This window comes from Urtica dioica, chromosome 9 (assembly GCF_054948205.1).
Source record: "Urtica dioica subsp. dioica isolate 48M chromosome 9, U.dioica_male_clone48M_v1_H2, whole genome shotgun sequence".
Lineage (NCBI taxonomy): Eukaryota > Viridiplantae > Streptophyta > Magnoliopsida > Rosales > Urticaceae > Urtica > Urtica dioica.
The window spans coordinates 20,410,781-20,430,072 of NC_142764.1; the positions used below are offsets into that span (position 1 = coordinate 20,410,781).

At 34.7% G+C, this 19,292-nt stretch overlaps 2 protein-coding genes and 1 pseudogene across 2 annotated transcripts; 1 reads left to right on the top strand and 2 right to left on the bottom strand.

Annotated features, from left to right (window-relative positions):
* Positions 1-943: 943 nt before the first annotated feature.
* LOC149385655 (DELTA-urthionin-Uf1a-like) lies at positions 944-1,798 on the bottom strand. Its single transcript, XM_089624966.1, has 3 exons — positions 1,467-1,798; positions 1,293-1,370; positions 944-1,196 (listed from the first exon to the last, which is right to left on the bottom strand). The coding sequence occupies exons 1-3, from the start codon at positions 1,684-1,686 to the stop codon at positions 1,108-1,110; spliced, it is 387 nt and encodes a 128-aa protein (XP_089481092.1). The 5' UTR covers positions 1,687-1,798; the 3' UTR covers positions 944-1,107.
* Positions 1,799-6,412: 4,614 nt separating this feature from the next.
* Positions 6,413-9,078, top strand: LOC149385656 (subtilisin-like protease SBT1.4 pseudogene; annotated as a pseudogene).
* Positions 9,079-10,350: 1,272 nt separating this feature from the next.
* Positions 10,351-11,287, bottom strand: LOC149385657 (DELTA-urthionin-Uf1a-like). Its single transcript, XM_089624967.1, has 3 exons — positions 10,958-11,287; positions 10,785-10,865; positions 10,351-10,691 (listed from the first exon to the last, which is right to left on the bottom strand). Exons 1-3 carry the CDS (start codon positions 11,175-11,177, stop codon positions 10,603-10,605), a joined length of 390 nt encoding a protein of 129 aa, XP_089481093.1. The 5' UTR covers positions 11,178-11,287; the 3' UTR covers positions 10,351-10,602.
* Between the last annotated feature and the right edge of the window lie 8,005 nt (positions 11,288-19,292).

Genomic DNA, 19,292 nt, shown 5'->3' on the forward strand with positions numbered 1-19,292 from the left:
TGAGTGGAACCCACTCAAACCTTTGCCTAAAATCAGCAGCTTATTAGACAATAAATACTCTTTATTGTCCACTTTTTCTCTCTAATATTCCAACATTTCCAACAATGTCGTAACTAAACAAATGCGACTTGTCAGAAGGTACATAATATATAGCGTATAAAATGGGCTACACACTTTTAGCTATTTTTTAATACGATGATTTGAAGAAAAATATGAAATACGGAGAGAGAGAGAGAGAGAGAGAGAGAGAGAGAGAGAGAGAGAGAGAGAGAGAGAGAGAGAGAGAGAGATAAAAAATAAATAAAAGCAAAACAATGTGGGATATGAATTAGTTTATTTATTTATTTATTATTAATTGATTGATTGTGTTTATTTTCTTAATTTGTTCAATTTTTTTTTATTATTCATTTACTTTGTAAACATGGGCTAGTAAACATAAGAGTATTGTGGTCCTTATTAGTGCGGACTTTCCACGACGGAAGTTTTTTCCGTTGTTGAAATCCCCGACAAAAATATTTTTGTCGTGGAAAGTCACGAGATATTGACTTTCCATGCGACTAATATAGATTTTGATCGTGAAAAGTAGTTCCAGGACGCTTTTGGGTTCCTTCGTGTAGGAAGAACACTTTTTTAAGCTCTCGCTGCTGCGACAAAAAAGACATTAATTATGACCTTGCTACCCTGCTCTAATTAAAGTAGATATTTTCGTTACATGCTCATCTTTAGGTATTTATTTTATAGTACATTCGTGAACATTATCAGATCAAGATTGAGTCTAATTTGTAGAATAATTAAATTGTAAATTGTGCAAAAATTTGTTGGATGGGAAACAAAAACGTGGATAAGAAGATTAAAAATTAAAGGAACATGACTTTTTATTCAGATAACAAGAAGTAGAAGGATATACAATCTGGGATTGACAGCCTTCTAGGACACAAGCAGACAAAACAAGACGAAAACATCTTAAACACCAGCAGCTAGAGCGAGAGTCTAGCGTACATTTTTGTCATACAGACATGACATTTATTGAAAACAAGGGAAACGACACTTTATTTGGAAAACGACACTCTTCACTTGTGCATGGTATCTCCGTAGATATATTATTGTTTAGGCAGTTTCAATAGAGCTCTTGGTGAGGCAGAACCTGCATGCATTGTTACATTTTTCAGCAGCTTCTTTCAGAACCTCACCTGCGTCTAGTCAGCGAAACAAGTTGGATAAAATTAAAACAAAAAAAAAATATGAAAAATATATAGGAATAATATGACTGAGATTTGGGAGAGTGGTTTTACCAGAGTTTTGGAGAGTGGTTATGGCACCGTACACAGAGAATGCACAACCCAACTTGCAGTAATCATTGACAGAGTTACCTTGAGTCAAAGCACATGCATCAAAATGAAATCCCTAGCAGCAAGCTAACTAATTACAGAAGAACAATAAAACAAATGAAGAGTTGATCATTTTACCAGTGTCTTCGAGAATACTCCAAGTGGGACATGTAGTTCCAGAGATGATTTTGCATCCACTGGTTTTTGCACAAAGTGGTCGGGAGCCTTTTCCTAAACGACAAACATTATAGATATTTCTGGCAGTGGTGCTTGGGCAACAGCTCTTCGCCTCGACTTGAAATTGTCCCACAGCAAGGCTCAGTAAGAGTAGGCTCACAATGACGGTTTTTCCTTCCATATCTTCTCTTTGATTACTTCACTATATGTCTTCTTACAAAATATTAATATATTTGAGGAATATTACCACTTTGTATTTGATGATATGCTGATGAAACTAGGTTTACAGATACCTAACTTATATAGGAGCAGATCAACCATTCAAGCTTCACTTGCCACCCTAACACGTACATAAATTAAAGTTGTCGTACGTTATAATTGATTGTAATTGAAACGAGCATGGGACGGCAGAGGAGTGACTATTAAATAAAAGACGACGTTTGATGAGGGTTGGAGAGCAAAACTAGAGGAAAAGAATGCAAATATACTTCTCTTTTATGATAGGAGTGACTGTTAGAGTCGTTGATGAGTGTATCTTATGTATTGAAAAAATGCAAATATGCTCTTCTATTTCAAATTACTCAATAAATGTTATTTAAGATAACTACTTTATTTATTTATTTATTTCCTTATTTAAAAAAATAAAAAAAAATCTAATTTTCTCATATCAAATATATCTCAATAAAACAAAAAACACGTGTCGAAGACATTCTTTACTTTCTATTCTTATTCTTATTCTGACAATGAAGAGCATGGGTATAGTGTATTTTTATATTTATTCGACAGTAGAGTTTAATTTTTGCAGACTCGACCCTTTGATTTGATTTATTTCGGTATATGATTAGTTTTCCTCATTTTCTATCGGATAATGGAGTTTTACAGTTTAGGCGGACGGTATATTTTAGTTATTTTTTCTTTGTTAATTTTAATTAGTAGTTAATGAATTTTGTTTATGAAATTTACCCCATTTATTTTGGTAAATGAAAATCTGGCCATGCATATCAAATGTTGAGTACATACTTTGTTAAATATTTAATTTTTGGTTTGGCTAGTTAACCAGAGATCCTTAAATTTTCATAAATCCATTTATGTTATTGTTTGATTGCACGTACGCTAGAAGTATGAAAATAATGAACTCATTATACTCTATATTTGGTGGTAGGATTTTTTTTTTATACAATTGGATTCTATTTTTGTTTTTGAAACCGGCATATGAGTGAAATCTATTTCTAGGGCGAGTCGTATTTACTAATTTTACTTAGAAATTAGAAATACAAGTTATAATATTGTATTTTTAAAGTCAAATCTCCATGAAATTTTATCCAGCCATGCATTTATAAGATATCAAGTTAGCAAAATAATACTATAAGATACTAAAATAGAGCTTTTTCGTAGCTTTTCATTGTGTATTTATTTGTGAAAATCGAAAATCAAAGTAAAAAATTACGACCAATTCAAATTGTTGTGCGTGTTGTCTAGAAGATCACGATCTTGTGCGCGTGGCATGCCCAAAAGGCTCTGTAATGATTACTCATTCGTTTTTAACCTTTGAATCACATCAAATGACCCATATATATTTATATGTAGCTCCAAAAATCAGTATAGAGCCTATAATAATGAGATTAGACTTCAAAAAACACAAATTTCCCTCATTTTTTAAACTAGTTTCCCTTAGAGAGCTTTGGAGCTTGTTCTTTAACTTCAACTAGTTTCTTCTTTTCCTTTTCCTTGTTAATTATGTATATTGCTTTTGTTTGTATGTTTTAAATTATAAATTTTAGTTTTTATTGGGGTTATGTAGCTCGGAATGATGTAAAATACTTTTAACGATTCCCCAGATTATTTATTTATTTTCTCGTTTTCATCATACTTGTTTGCTTGGTTTTAGCCGTGCATTTTGATTTAACAGTTAGTAAATAATCCTACTTTTGCTATATAATCATTGATGATCTAGGTTAGTAAAACACTCTATACGTTTTGTGCAATCTTATGAGTTCTTTTATGAGTTCTTGTTTATAATATGTTTGTGATTTTTTTAATAGGGTTTGATACCGAGAGGTTAAAGTTCGTCAATTATTTTGAGATTATTCACTCGAGAGAGAGAGATTAGCAATTATTTTTGTAAATTTGATTGAAAACATAGGAAAGGAGTCTATTAATGGTAGATAAAATAGGGATAGTCATTATAGTTCTGATCTTTTAAAATTTATTTTAATTTATTGTGTTTTTTATTAGTCGATCTCTCGATTACCGTGGATTCAATTTATGATATTTCTTAAAATAGCTCGAGATTATAGCTTGTCTTCATGAGATCGATAATCGTATTTATTGTATTATATTATTTGGGCGAAACGTATGAGAAATATCACAATTGCAACTAGACTACTTTTGTTTTCACTGGATCTCTCTTGTGGGGCTGTTAATGTGCATTAGTATAGATTGTGTTGTTTTAGTATTGGTGTCGTTTTTTGATTTGTTGATTGTTTTGCACGTTAACGTTTGTATAGATTATATTAGATGGCAAGGTTGTTGTGCCATGTTGGCAAATCAGTTACGGACTTATGTCCATATATCATTTACTCTATACGCTTTCTATATTGACAAAGAGAGAATTCCAAACGGGCGTAAAAGACTAAGGGCATAAAAGAACATGTTGTAGTTTATCTCATAGACATTCTTGGGCGTATAGGTACTATTCGAAGTTATATAAAATATCCTATATCTTTGTTTCTTTTTTTTTTTTTTTTTTTTTTTTTTTTTTTTGTTTAACTATAACACATTAATGGTTTGTGTTATGTTGTTGTTTTCGCAAAGTAAAAAAAAAAATATTCCGAGAGCAAAAAAGACAAAATAAGCTCATGTACAATACCCAAACCCACAAGGGAAACCCTCAAGTCAAACTCTTGTAAACGATAAGACAAAGCTTAATAAAGTACCACTAGGCCGAGATCGACCACTACGCTACAACACGCAAATATACTCCTCTTTCAATTACTGGATAAATGTTAAGATAATGGCGCTTTTATTTCTATTTATTTTATTATTAAAAAATTTAAAAATCTAAATATTTTTTTATTTAAAATTACCTCAATAAAAAATAGGTGTCCATATAATAAAGCTGTCGTACCTTATATATTGAATTTTATTCCATGGGGATCGGATAGGAGTAACTATTAAGAGACGTTGATGAGGGTACCTTATATATATTGAAAAGAATGCAAATATGCTCTTCTCTTTCAAATTACTCAATAAATGTTATTTAAGATAACTACTTTTATTTTTATTTATTTCCTTATTAAAAAAAATCAAAAATCAAAAGAAAATTTTGTCATTTCAAATACATCTCAATAAAACAAAAACAAGATGTGGAAGACATTCTTTATTTTCTATTTCTTATTCTTATTCTGACAATAGAGCATGGTATAGTTTTATTTATTTATAATTATTCGACGGTAGAGTTTAATTTTTGCAGACTCTACCCTTTGATTTGATTTGTTTCCATGTATGACTAGTTTTCCTCGTTTACTATTGGATTTTGAAATTTTAAAGTTCAAACGGACGGTTTATTTTTGTTATTTTTTTTTAATTTAAATTAGTAGTTATTGAAGTTTGTTTATAAAATTTATCCCATTTATTTTGGTAAATGAAAATCTGGCCATATATATCAAATGTTGAGTACATACTATGTAAAATATTTAAATTTTTATTTGGCTAATAACCAGAGTATCGTTAATTTTCATAAATTCATATATGTTATTGTTTCTAAGCTATAAGTAACAAAATAATGAAATCGTTATACTACATTTTTGGTGGTTGGATTTTTCATTCAACTTAATTCTACTTTTGTTTTTGAAACCGATATATGAATGTAACATATTTTAGGGCGAGTCGTATTAAATTTACTTATTAGAAATTGGAAATGCAAGTTAAAATGTTGTATTTTCAAAGTCAAATCTCCATGAAATTGTTTCTAGTCATGCATTTATAAGATATCAAGATAGAAAAATAATACCATAAGATATTAGAATAGAGCTTTTGCAAGCTCTCGCAGCAAAGACAAGATGTCTTGCTGTGGCAAAATTCTACTTTTCAAAGAATCGCGTTAGTTTGCCTTATCTACGCTGGAAAGTGATTATTGTCGTGGTATAAAATAAAATTAAAAAAAAAATGTTTTCTAAATACCTCGCCTCGAAGAGGAGCGAGTTCATGACGGAAACTATTTTCTTCATGGATGTGTTGAATAGATGAGTGCTTCCACGATAGTATAGTTACTCCTGGAAGGCTTTGAGTTAAAAATTAAAAATTAAAAAATTTCAGTTCTCGCCGCGATAAAATTTTCTGTTGTTCATGAGAAGGAATTTGTCGGTCATGTGATGCGTGTTTAAGTGTCACGAAAGTAGCAGTCGCTCATATAATGATGTATTAATTTAGTATTTAATCCAGCACTAGATATGGATAGTGCGCTGGTGATAATTTTCAAACCTAGTATTGAACTTAATAAAAACTTGATCCTAAGACTCCTAATTTTATGTTAACCGTATCTTGCAAGGACGATAAGGTTATAATAAGGATGTTGAGTTATAACATTCCTCGTATAGCTTAGAATACCTTGCTAAACTACTGCCCAAAAAACCTAGATATTTTCATCACACATTCTCATCTTTACATTAATATATTAAAATTTAGTCTAATTTGTAGAATAAATTGTGAATTGTGGAAATGATCAGCGATGTATATGCGCGAACAAAAAGTTGCACGTACGCCCAACTTTTAACAGGCCTAAAGTAGTCTGTTGATATCTCTTAATCGTCGTTGTCTTTTTAATAAGGCTATAAATGTAAATACAGTATGCTGGTACAATCATGCACGTGGTATATATAAAGCCTCTCGTTAAGTTTTAGGTTCAAACAAACATTTGAGATCGCAGCCATATTTCATATAGAAACCCTATGGCAATGAAAATACTTCAATGCTTCTCAGTCTTCTTCCTCTTCCTTTCTCTTATCCCCGCAACCTTTTCTGATCACATCCCAAAGACCTTCATCGTCCACGTGGCAAGATCAGAGAAGCCCTCATTATTCACCTCCCATCTCCACTGGTACACCTCAATCCTTAACTCCCTAGACCATCCTTCTCCAAAGCTTCTATACACTTACGAAAAGGCCATCCATGGCTTCTCCGCAACCCTAACGCCTTCCCAAGCGAAAAGGCTCGAATCCCTTCCCGGAATCCTCTTGATCGTCCCAGGCCAAACTCGCCAGCTAGCAACAACCCACACCTATAAATTCTTAGGACTTTCCGAAAAATCCGGTCTGTGGCCGAGCTCAAACTACGGAGAAAACGTCATCATCGGAGTCCTCGACACTGGAGTCTGGCCGGACCGCCGCAGCTTCTACGACGCCGGAATGTCTCCGGTCCCATCGTCGTGGAAAGGAAAATGCGAGACCAGCATTGAATTCCCTGCATCGTCTTGTAACCGTAAGATCATCGGTGCCAGAACGTTCGACTCTGGCCAACCCTTTTCGAGCAGCCCGAGGGACGAGAACGGGCACGGGACCCACGTGGCTTCCACGGCAGCAGGGTCAGCGGTCTCCAACGCGAGCTTCTACGGCTTCGCCCGGGGAGAAGCCCGAGGAATGGCCACAAAAGCTCGCATCGCGATCTACAAAGTGTGCCACTATCATGGTTGCGATGATACCGACATCTTGGCCGGGATTGAACAGGCAATCTCCGACGGAGTCCACATCATATCTTTGTCCATAACCGGCGGGGCTGACCCTTATTACAAGGACACCATTTCCATCGGAGCGTTCGGAGCCATGCAGAATGGAATCCTCTTCTCGGCGGCCGCTGGCAATCACGGGCCTAAAGCTTCCACCTCAAACCACCTTCCTCCATGGGCGCTCACCGTCGGAGCATCTTCCGTCGACCGCGAGTTCTGCTCCAACGTGTTCCTTGGGGACGGCCGTATCTTCATTGGAAGTTCGCTGTACTACGGGAAGCCTCTACCAAAGAGCTTCTCCCGAGTAGTGGACGCCGCCGAGTTCGGAAACAGCTATTGCTTGAAGAACAAGTTTTCCCGAGAATCCGAACTCGCCGGGAAAATCATCGTTTGCGAGGGGGGAGGAAACCCTATGGCACAGGGCGATGCGGTGTCGTCTGTTAAGGCGATCGGAATGATTCTGACTAACACGGCCAACCAAGGAGAGCAGCTCAAAGCCGAACCGCACTACATCGTTCCGGCTACTAGGGTTTCTCTGGCCTCCGGCAAAGAAATAAGGAAGTACATAAAAACGACAAGAGACGCCACCGCAAACATCTTATCCATTGGAACAATTTTTGATCCGTGGCCGCCGGCTCCGAAGGTGGCGGCGTTCTCCTCCCGCGGCCCAAACCATATCACGCCTCAGATTCTCAAACCGGACCTCATCGCGCCGGGGCTCAATATCATCGCTGCGTGGACCGGGGTCAACAGCCCGTCGAGCTGGACCTTCGATACTCGGCGCGTGGAGTTCAACGTGATCTCCGGAACTTCCATGGCATGCCCTCATGTCAGCGGTCTCGCGGCCATGCTCAGAAGCCTTCACCCCAAATGGTCAACTTCAGCCATAAAGTCTGCCCTAATGACCACATCTTACGACTTGGACAACTCCGGATCGCCCATCAAAGACCTCGCCACTGGGAAAGAGTCCACACCGTTCATCCATGGAGCCGGACACGTGGATCCCAACCGAGCCGCCGATCCGGGGCTCGTCTACGACATGGACGTGAACGACTACGTGGCGTTCCTTTGTTCCATTGGGTATGACTCCAAGAAGATAAAGATAATCCTGAAAAAGGATGTGAGTTGTGATAAGATCTTCGCCGCGATTGGGGCTAGGGTTACGCCGGGAGATCTGAACCTTCCGTCGTTCGCGGTGGTCTTTAAGGCCGAGAAAAGCTCAGTCACGTACGTGAGAAGGGTCACAAACGTTGGTAGAAACTCCAACGCTATTTACATAGCCAATGTGTCTTCGCCGGCGGGTATTCAGATCAGCGTTAAACCGAGCAAACTCTCATTTGAGGCGAGCAATCCAACTCAGCGATTCGCTGTCACGTTCACTTCTAGCGGTGGGTTTGGAAAGTCTGCGAGGTTCGGTTCGATTGAGTGGACTGACGGGACTCACCGTGTTCGGAGCCCAGTCGCCATCAGCTACGAAACTAGTATTACTAGTGACTACGATGAGCCCTTAGCTTCCATGTGATCAAAATCTTGAGATGGGCTCTTGATCGAAACATTATTATGGCTTGCGTTAATATCTATTTATTTATCGATGTGTGATGCTAAGTTGTGGCCTCGTACTAATTTGATATGGAGTCCATGGATATGTACATGGATCGTAATAAGGAGATTTCATCAGTGTTTATGGAAACCCTAATAAGCCTTTTTTGGCATGTCCGCAAGAAAATCAATATTATTAAAATTATCAATTGTTTCTTTTACATGAGTATTTTTTATCACTAGAAAATTTAGTAGTGTGGACTTAAACTCCTTAATTTATTGAAAATGGACTACGAGATAAGATCTCTTGAAATCGGGGGTGTAACTGTTGAAGTTCAGCTCGTCTTCCCAGCTCGACTCCTCTTCAGTTCGTCTTTCGAATTAGTTGGAACAGATTGGCACGACCTCGGAATCACCATGAATATTAAGACTGTAATATCTGAAGTTGTGTATATTTATTACTTTATCTTTTCCAATGTAGTTGGTTGGGAATGTTTCCATTTTATTCCTTGTTTTCAGTAACTTTATATATATTTGTAAATTCATTATTCTTAATGGAAAGTAGAATATATTTTCATAATCGAAACTCTCTCTTTCTTTTCAAATTCTCTCTCAAATTCTACATGGTATCAGAACCCAAACACAATCACCATGAACACCATCAAAAACTCATTCGCCCTCAACACCACTTCATCCGCCTTTCAAACAATGCACACTCAGTCGAAATCCTATCAAACTATGTCGAGGAAGTGAAGTTTTCACATACGCAGACTGGGCAAGGTATGCCTCAGATCGAAGATCTACATCTGACATGTGTACCTATGGTTGGGGTAATCTCGTCACCTGGCGAAGCAAGAAACAAATCGTAGTTGCCCGAAGCAGTGCAGAAGCCGAACTAAGGTCTTTAGCAAACGGAGTGCGTGAAGGTGGTTGAAGCGGATAATGGACGACCTCAAGATCAAGTTCGAAGGTCCTATTAAGTTCATGTGTGACATCCAAGCTGCCCTAAGCATTGCAAAGAACTCAGTTCATCTTGACCGGACTAAGCATATCGAGATCGATCGACACTTCATCAGTGATAAGATAGAGTCAAAGATTATTGAAATGAAGTATATTTCAACCCGACATAAGGTGGCATATATTCTAACCAAGTCTCTCCATCGAGCTAGTTTCTCTAAACTGTGTAACAAGAGCTTGATCTTCTCTATATTTACCATCAAGCTTGATGGAAGTGTTGAAGTTTAGTTTTTCTTCCCAGCTCAACTCCTCTTCAGTTAGTAAACCTTAGGGCTATAATATCATAAGTCGTGTACATTTATTACATTGTCTTTTTTAATGTAGTTAGTTTAGAATGTTCCCGTTTTATTTCTTGTTTTCTGTAACTCTACGTATACTTGTAAGTTCATTATTTTTAATGACAAATAAAATATATTATTGGAATTAAAACTCTCTGTTTCCTTTCGAATTCTCTCTCAAATTCTACAGTAGATGTGTTGATCGATATGTGTATTTTTCAAGTAGGTCATTCTGATGATGAGGGATGAGAACTAACGTTTGGTCACTCTTAAGTACTTGAGAAGAAGATTAAAAAGGAACATTACTTTTTATTCATATAACAACAAGTAGAAGGATATACAATCTGGGATTGACAGCCTTCTAGAACACAAGCAGACACAAGAAGACGAAAACATCTTAAACGCGAGCAGATAGCGAGAGAGTCTAGCATACATTTTTGTCATGCAGACATGACATTTATTGAAAGCAAGGAAAACGACACTTCATCAGGAAAACGACACTCTTCACTTGTGCATGGTATCTCCGTAGATATATGGTTGTTTAGGCAGTTTCAATAGAGCTCTTGGTGCACAAGGCAGAACATGCATTGTTACATTTTTCAGCAGCTTCATTCAGAACCTCACCTGCGTCTAGTCAGCGAAACAAGTTGGATAAAATTAGAACAAGAAAAAACATGAAAAATATATGGGAATAATATGACTGAGATTGGGGAGTGGTTTTACCAGAGTTTTGGAGAGTGGTTATGGCACCGCACACAGAGAATGCACAACCCAACTTGCAGTATTCATTAATGACAGCGTCACCTTGAATCAAAGCAAATGCATCGAAATGAAATCTCTAGAAGCAAGCTAACGAATTACAGAGAACAATAGAATAAATGATGAGTTTATTTTACCAGTGTCTTCGAGAAAGCTTCCGGTCGGACATGTAGTTCCTGAGATGATTTTGCATCCACTGGTTTTTGCACAAAGTGGTCGGGAGCCTCCTCCGAAACGACAAACATTATAGATATTTCTGGCAGTGGTGTTTGGGCAGCAACTCTTCGCCTCAACTTGAAATTGTCCCACCGCAAGGCTCAGTAAGAGTAGGCTCACAATAGCAGTTTTTCCTTCCATATCTTCTCTTTGATTAGTTCACTACTATCTGTCTTCTTACAAAATATATATATTTGAGTAATATTAGCACTTTGTATTTGATGATATCCTGATGAAACTAGGCTTACAATACCTAATTTATATATAGTAGGAGATCAACTATTCAAGCTCACTTGCCACCCTAAACTTCACCTAACAAGGGCATAAAATAAAGTTTTTGTACGTTATTATTGATTGTCATTTAATCGAGCATGGGGCGGCAATACTTGAGAAAAGAATGATAAATATATTTCTACTCTTTCAGATTGCTCAATAAATGCTAATAAAGTGATATTTATTTTATTATTAAACCATTTTAAAAATATATTTTTCTAAAAATATATCTCAATAAAAAATACGTGTCCATATAATAAGGTTGTCATATCTTAGGTATTGAATTTTACTAGTTTTGGATTTCCCGTGTCTCTGTTTTGTTTTCCCATTTTTTTTTTTTTTTTTTTTTTGTCTTTTAATTTTTGTCTCTGGTTATTTGTTTCTTTGTAATAGAAAACATCGGAAACCGGAGGAGTTTCTTCGAAATCCAAAAAAAATTCCAATTTTATACATAAACTTCGCAGCGCTACGTGGCTTTCAAGGAAGCCGCCAAACGAAGGCTTTAAGTTGAATATTGATGGTGCTTTCCGCGACGGTTATGGGGCAATCGGAGGTGTCATCCGTGATAGAAGAGGTACGTTTATATGTGGATTTGTATGTCCGATCAAGGCTACAACTAGTCTGGATGCGGAGACGGAAAGTTTGGTAACTAGCATTCTCAACCTCTCGAAATTTTGGGCGGATATCACTACCATTGAGAGTGATTCAAAAGTCCTTGTTGATTCTCTTACTGGTAAAGTTAAACCGCCTTGGTATATTGGGTGTCGATGGACCATGATCTCGAAAGCCTTAATGAACGTTTGCATCAAACATGTGTATCGAGAGGAGAACATGGTCGCTGACTCGCTTAGTAAGCTTGGTTTTTCTTTGGATGGTTTTACTATTTTTAATTCTGATAGTTTACCGACTTATATTCGATCTTTGATTGTAAAAGATGGCACGAGATATAGATATCATAAAAAATTTGTGTAATCTATAGTCTTTACCTTCTTTTTTTCTGCTTATTTGTTAAGAAATATCTTTGTAACCACGGTTTTCCTGCGCCACAAGTGAGTGCTTATTAATAAAATTTCGTGGTAGTATATATATATATATATATATATATATATATATATATATATATATATATATATACCGGTATCAAAACTCTAAAAACACGATTTTCGATCTGATTTTCGACCGGAATCCGCGAAATTTCAAACTTTGATTTAGGCCATCCATCTTTATGGTGGGGTTTTTGAACACCAATGATGCATTTGTCATCTTTGGAGTAGATCTCATGTCCATCTAGAAAAGAAAAAAAAATATTGGGCCTTTAAAAAATAATAATTAAATTTCAAACTCTTTATATTTCTTAATTTTATGAGATGAAAATAGAAAGATAAATAAAAGAAATCAAATGTATTTTTCTTCAGTGTCAAACTTTGCTTTTGAAGGGAGGGAGAGAATATATGATAACACTGGGCCCCATTTGCAGACAAAAGAAAATATGAAAAACCAAAGTGCCACGTGGCACGTCAAGAGAAATCGCGAAACGTTTTTAACCCCATATATCACAACTCTTTAGGTAAAGAATAGAAATAGATTTAGCCAGCGTGGCGGCTGGACTTGAGTGACTGTAAGGGATGTTGATGAACGTGAGTGACTATAAGAGAATAATGCAGTTACGCGCTTCTCTTTCAAAATACTCATTAAATGTTTTTAATGATAACAACTAATTGTCATATCTATCACAATTTCAATAACATTTTCCAATAATCCACTAAAACATAATTTTGGTCAAAAATACTACTTGGCTTTGTGTGGAAAACCCAAAATACCTCTCACTTTAATATTCCTTACATTTTGACCAAAATCCAAAACAATTAATATTTATCTATATTTTGAGAAATCGGTGAAGGTGAGATTTTGAATAAACTCGGTCAGGAGAGAGAAAGAGAAATAAAATCAATTAAATGAAATAATAATTAATAAAGATAAATATTAATTGAGTTTTGATTTTTGATCAAAATGTAAGGAATATTAAAGTGAATGATATATTTTGGGTTTTTCACACAAAATCAAGTAGTATTTTTGGCCAAAATTAGTTTTTAGTGGATTATTGAAAAATATTATTGAAATGGTAGTAGATGTGGCAATTTCTCATATTTCCTGATTGAAAAATTATAAATCAAAAGAAAATTTTGTTATTTATTATAATATATCTCAATAAAAAAAAACAAAAAATTAAAAAAACACGTATGGAAGATATTCTTCATGTACTATTTCTTATTTTGACGGTCAAAAAAGTATGGGTATAGTTTGATTTATATACAAATTCGATGGTAAGTTTTAGTTTTGTCAGACGCTACCCATTGGTTTTATTTGTTTTTGTGCATGACTAGTTTTCCTCGTTTTCTATTGGATTTTGGAATTTTTAAAGTTCAAATAGGAGGTTTATTTTAGTTATCATAAATTCACACATGTTCTTGTTATTTCGACGTTAGAAGTATCAAAATTCAACAAATTCAAGCACAACCCCACAAATTCAATCATAAATTCATAAAATTCACAAATTCATCAAATTCACTCCTCCAATGATTTTTGCACAAAGTGCAGTTTTTCCTTCCATCTTCTCTTGATTAGTTTACTATTTACGTCTTCTTCCAAATATGTATCGAGGAATACCACTTTGTATTGATGATATGCTAATGAAACTAGGCTTACAGATACCTAACTTATACAGTAGGAGATCAACCATTCAAGCTTGCCACCATAAACTTCATCTACCAAGTACATAAAATATATAAAGTTTTCGTACGTTATTATTGATTGTCATTTAAATGAGCATGGGGCAGCAAGACTAGAGAAAACAATGTAAATATACTTCTACTTTTTCAGATTGGTCAATAAATGTTAAGAAAATGTTTTTTATTTTTATTTTTTATTATTAAAAAAAAATTAGTTAAAATAAATCTCAATAAACTAACAGGTGTCCATATAATAAAGTTGGCGTACCTTATATGTTGAATTTTATCTGGACAAGCATGGGGGTAGGACATAATAAAGTGTCAATTTTTTTTTTATACTTTTTGTCCATCTTTAAAAAAATTATTATGTTTTATCTTAAAATTTACAAGTTAGTCCCACCTAAAACTTTTCTTACACTTAACCTGTCTGATTTAGATTCTTGGCTCCGTCTCTGGACATATGTGACTATAAGAGACGATGATGAGGGTAGGGGAGCAATACTAGAGAAAAGAATGCAAATATGCTCTTCTCTTTCAGATTACTCAATAAATGTTATTAAAGATAACAACTTTTAACTTAATTTATATCCTTATTGAAACAATTATAAATCAAAAGAAAATTTTGTTATTTAAAATATATCTCATTAAAAAACATGTGTGCTCTTCATGTTCTATTTCTTATTTTGACGATGAATGAGCATGAGTATAGACTGTAGGGTTTATTTTTGGCAGACTCTTGATAAGGACATTTTATACGCACTAATCATGTATGTTTGGGCTTGAATTATCGCGAGTTCTCGGATATTTATTGATGGTTTTGTATGTGCTTATATAAATCATTTCTCCACAATAGGAAGCGACAGGGAATCAAAACGGAGTTCTAGGTGTGAAGAAATGAAGAAAGTGACATCCTGCGCCGTGCAGCATTTTTTGCGCACCAGGGATCTCATTTCTTTGTATTGCATATAAACAAAAGATTTAGCAAATAAATATTTATAAAAATTGAACTTTTCTAACATTTTACGATGCAAACATATTAATTAGATCTTTGAATTCAAGCTCGGATAACATATTTTTTTCAATTGAGAACATAGCTAACCCGTTCAACCGTTCTTGCAACATAGTTGATCTCAAATAAGATTTTATTAGTTTCAACTTTGAAAAACTCCTTTCGGCGGAAGCCACGGTTACAAGAATAGTTAGTAATATCCTATAAGCAATGCATGCATTTGGAAAACAATCCACATTTTTAATATAATCAAGTGTTTCAATTTGACTACTATTTTCCCTCACCAAAATTTCTCTTATCACTTTTAATTCACAAAACATATCTAACCCATCAATATCAGAAACTCCATTACATTTTAACACGTCTTCAAGATTCAATGAATTTTTTTTTTCAAAGTACATTCATCCAATGATTTTAGCTTTTTGAAATTGAAAAGAAATCCAAAAATAGTTGCATATGTTTCAAATTGCTCAAATCTATTGGTAAGTGAAGATATAACTTGATCAACAATGAAGAGAAAATATTCAATTCGAAATGACTCTTCGAGAGTTAGTTTTTCATCACAATAAACACTTTCCCCAAATTTTTATTTCCTATGAATCACACGTGTTTCTCGAAATTTGGGTTCGATTTCCATCTCACTTGCAATCTATTTTGCCGAAATAATGGCATTTTAAACCCATTTTCTCTATAATTTTGAAAATATGTGAAGACCTCTCAACTGATCTATAGCAATCTCAATGTGCATACTCTCACTTTGTAAGCTTTTACTTGCAACATTAATAGCAAACAATATATCATACCAAATAGTCATGCCTAGCAAAAATTCAAAATTTTTTAATTCATACTCCGCTAGACATATGGCTTCACTCTTTATTTTAGGATCGTCACAAGTTTCTCCTAACTCAAGCAATGCATCTCTAATTTTTGGAGCTTGGTATCTAATTGCCTTAACACTATCAATACGACTTTCCCAACGAGTTTGCGACAATGATTCAAGTGCTAACATTTGTATAAGCTCATTTTGAATCCTATGTCCTAAATAATGATTATGAATATCACCACTTTGAATACGTCGAACATGTTCTTGCATTATAGGATCAAATTCCGCTATCATTTCAACAAGACTCAAAAAGTTCCCATTATTTTCTTGATAAATCTTTTCATTCGTTCCACGAAATGCTAAATTATTCTTAGCTAAATTTTTCACGATTGCAATTATTCTTACCAAAACATTCCTCCAATGTTCCTTCTCTTTATTTATTCTTTCTTGATCGAGCATGTTTATCAATTGACTTATTTTTGCTAATCTTTGTTCTAATTCAAACCAAGAACTCATACTTTTTATGTGATCGTTGCTTATCTCATGACTTTTCAAATTTTTACTAAGATTTCTCCAATCATTTGTCCCTTCATCACCAAATTGATTCTTGTTATGAATGTTAAACAATTTGCAACAAAAACAGTATACTTTATCAAGATCTTTTGAATAAATCAACCATCTTCTATCATGCTTTTCCCCATTTGGTAGTTTTCTAAGATAGTAAGAATGAGCAAAATGCCTACTATTTTCATCTTTCGGAAAACTAACATCACTTTCTCTAATTGGACCTTTTCCCACAAGCATGTCTCTAAAATTATTATCTATATTATTCCATCGTCCTGGATCATAAATATTTATATATTCGTCATTCGTATGATTGTTAACTTCTTCTTCAATTTCAATTTCAATTTCATTACAATCACCGATGTTTTCTTCATTAATTACCCATTGTATCTCTAGTTTTTTCTACCACCGTTTCACCATATTCATTTTCATGCACTTTTTCATTCATTACAAGATCATTTTTCTTTAGAAACTTTTCAAGAGCTCCTTTTTGAGAGTTAACCAATTCTTCATCTCTTCTTTTTTTTTTTTAAGTTTTTCAAAACCGGAAACATATTTCCGACAAGACATGATTTTTCTATGTTCTAAATCACACAACAAGTAAAAAAAAAAAAACTACGCAAATGCACTAAACTAAATCATCAACACTTAAAAACTCGTATAATGGGCGTAGGATGAGTTCTCGCATATGTCAAATTAAGAGAGATAAACCTTTGCTTGAAGTCAATGGATGATTGTTTTTCTCTTTTTTGCTTTCCCCATCTTGGATTCAATGTACTTGTTGTCTCTAAACTTCTCCAATGATCACTAATTTTGAGATAAAAATAATTTGGTGAATATGAAAATAAAATATAAATAAATAAAACTCTATGAATCAAAATTTACCTTAAATTTTAAGTCTTTGATGAAGCTCGTGTGAATGAGAAGATGTCAGCAAGAAAAAAAAAAGAAAGAAGCTAACTTCGTCTGCTCGTCTGCTTGTGTAACGGCAAAAGAAGAGGAAAATGCTCCAAGTACACAAAACTTTGGTTTGTTTCAGCAAGGGGAAAAAAAACTGACTTTGTCTGTGCATGTGTAACGGCAAAAGAAGAGGAAAATGCTCCAAATACACAAGTTTGGTTTGTTTCAGTATTTAAGATATTTAATTGGCTTTTATTTCATTATTTTAAAAGGTCAATTTTGTGTATTTGTTGAATATTCAACCATGTGAGCTTGATCAGATAAAAATTATGCTTATTAAATACAAAATTTGAGGGCCTTACTTTTTCTTAATTTTTTGGGGCTTTAAGCCTATGCTTATTTGGCTTATCACATAGGCCGGCTCTGTTGGTGAGCTCATAGTTCCGATCTTCCAAACGCCAGTGGGTGTGGTAAGACAATCTTGCAACGGCTATGACAATAAATGCTATGTATCACTCACGCACAAAGCATGTAGAAATAGATATAGACTTTGTACGTGACATGGTTGTACGAAAGGATCTTGAAGTGAGATACGTGCCGACCATTGATCAGACAGCTGACGTGCTCACGAAGGCATTGTCGGTGAGCAGATCCCTCAAGCTCAAGAACAAGCTGAACGTCAAAGCTTTGTCGCTCAGCTAAGTGGGACTGTTGAAGATCAAGCCACGTCAGCAAAAGAGACTTCAGCCACGTCATCCAGAGGAGAATGTTGAGAGGCTGAGTTGGCACAAGTCGTTCACTTGGAGAAGTTAGTTGAATGAGTTAAAGTTAGTTAGATTTGATAGCCTTGTAACTCATGGTGTGAGTAACAAACTCTGTAAAACAGCTCTAACTACAAGATCAAATAGAGAAGAAAAGATTTTATTTCTAGAGCTATAGTTTGTATCTCTTCTATGTATAGGCTTACAAGTATGAGGCTGGAACATGCTCCTTTAATTATACCTTTTACCCATAATTAAGCTATTTAATATTAAGGTTCACTTTATTTTGTCCCATGTTTGGCTTAGTCTTTGATTATTAACTATATACTACCCACTTAATTATAAACAGAAAATAAGTTGGTCTAACGATAACAAACTAGAGATTACGTATTTAGTTTCTAACCGTCAATAAAACTGTTTATAACTATAAACGAAAAAAAATCACATACTACACACGTAGCTTTTAAACACATGGTCAATTTATAAACCAACAAAAACCGTGAATGAACCGTGTGATCAAATAGACACCAAAAATCATATGAGATTTGTTATACATTGTCAAATTTAGAATTTTTACGCATCCAGATATTTGATTATTTTCTTTCTTTTTTATATATGTCAAACTTCTCTTTTCAATCTAAAATAAACAAGTCGTTTCCTAACTTATTTATTTTAATTTAATTCCCTTTAAAATAAAAGGTGGTACAGTAATCTAATCTGTTCTATACTAATTTTATAGATGACGAAGAACTTGACCAAGATGTTTTCGTTGATCGCAATGTTGAGCGTATTGATGATGTGGATGATGATTTAGACTTCGATGAAATAGATTATGTATATTCTGACGATGAATAAGTAATTATGTTTTTCTTGGCTTTATATTCCAAAATTAAATTATTGTAATTTTATTGTTTCTAAAATTTTGTATTGTTTTTAAACGTATAGATATGTCAATGGCTATGGGAGCGGGAGGTAGTGGTGGAGATGATCTACCCAATCTTCGCGATGATAGTGGCCATGATGACAGGATGCCACCGACCAAGAAGTGCGGAATCACGACCGGCGTGACCTCTGAGAGAGCTAAGATGGACAAGCCAAAAGAGTTGATGATCGTTATGTGTATTTTTCAAGTAGGTCATTCTGATGATGAGGGATGAGAACTAACGTTTGGTCACGCTTAAGTACTTGAGAAGAAGA

What these genes read in the sequence shown, in the direction of transcription:
- LOC149385655 (XM_089624966.1), bottom strand. Translation starts at nt 1,686, where the DNA reads ATGGAAGGAAAAACCGTCATTGTGAGCCTACTCTTACTGAGCCTTGCT. An exon ending in GAGTATTCTCGAAGACACTG is followed by an intron (nt 1,371 to 1,466) that starts GTAAAATGATCA and finishes CTTTGACTCAAG; the next exon opens with GTAACTCTGTCAATGATTAC. An exon ending in AACCACTCTCCAAAACTCTG is followed by an intron (nt 1,197 to 1,292) that starts GTAAAACCACTC and finishes TTCGCTGACTAG; the next exon opens with ACGCAGGTGAGGTTCTGAAA.
- LOC149385657 (XM_089624967.1), bottom strand. Translation starts at nt 11,177, where the DNA reads ATGGAAGGAAAAACTGCTATTGTGAGCCTACTCTTACTGAGCCTTGCG. An exon ending in AAGCTTTCTCGAAGACACTG is followed by an intron (nt 10,866 to 10,957) that starts GTAAAATAAACT and finishes CTTTGATTCAAG; the next exon opens with GTGACGCTGTCATTAATGAA. An exon ending in AACCACTCTCCAAAACTCTG is followed by an intron (nt 10,692 to 10,784) that starts GTAAAACCACTC and finishes TTCGCTGACTAG; the next exon opens with ACGCAGGTGAGGTTCTGAAT.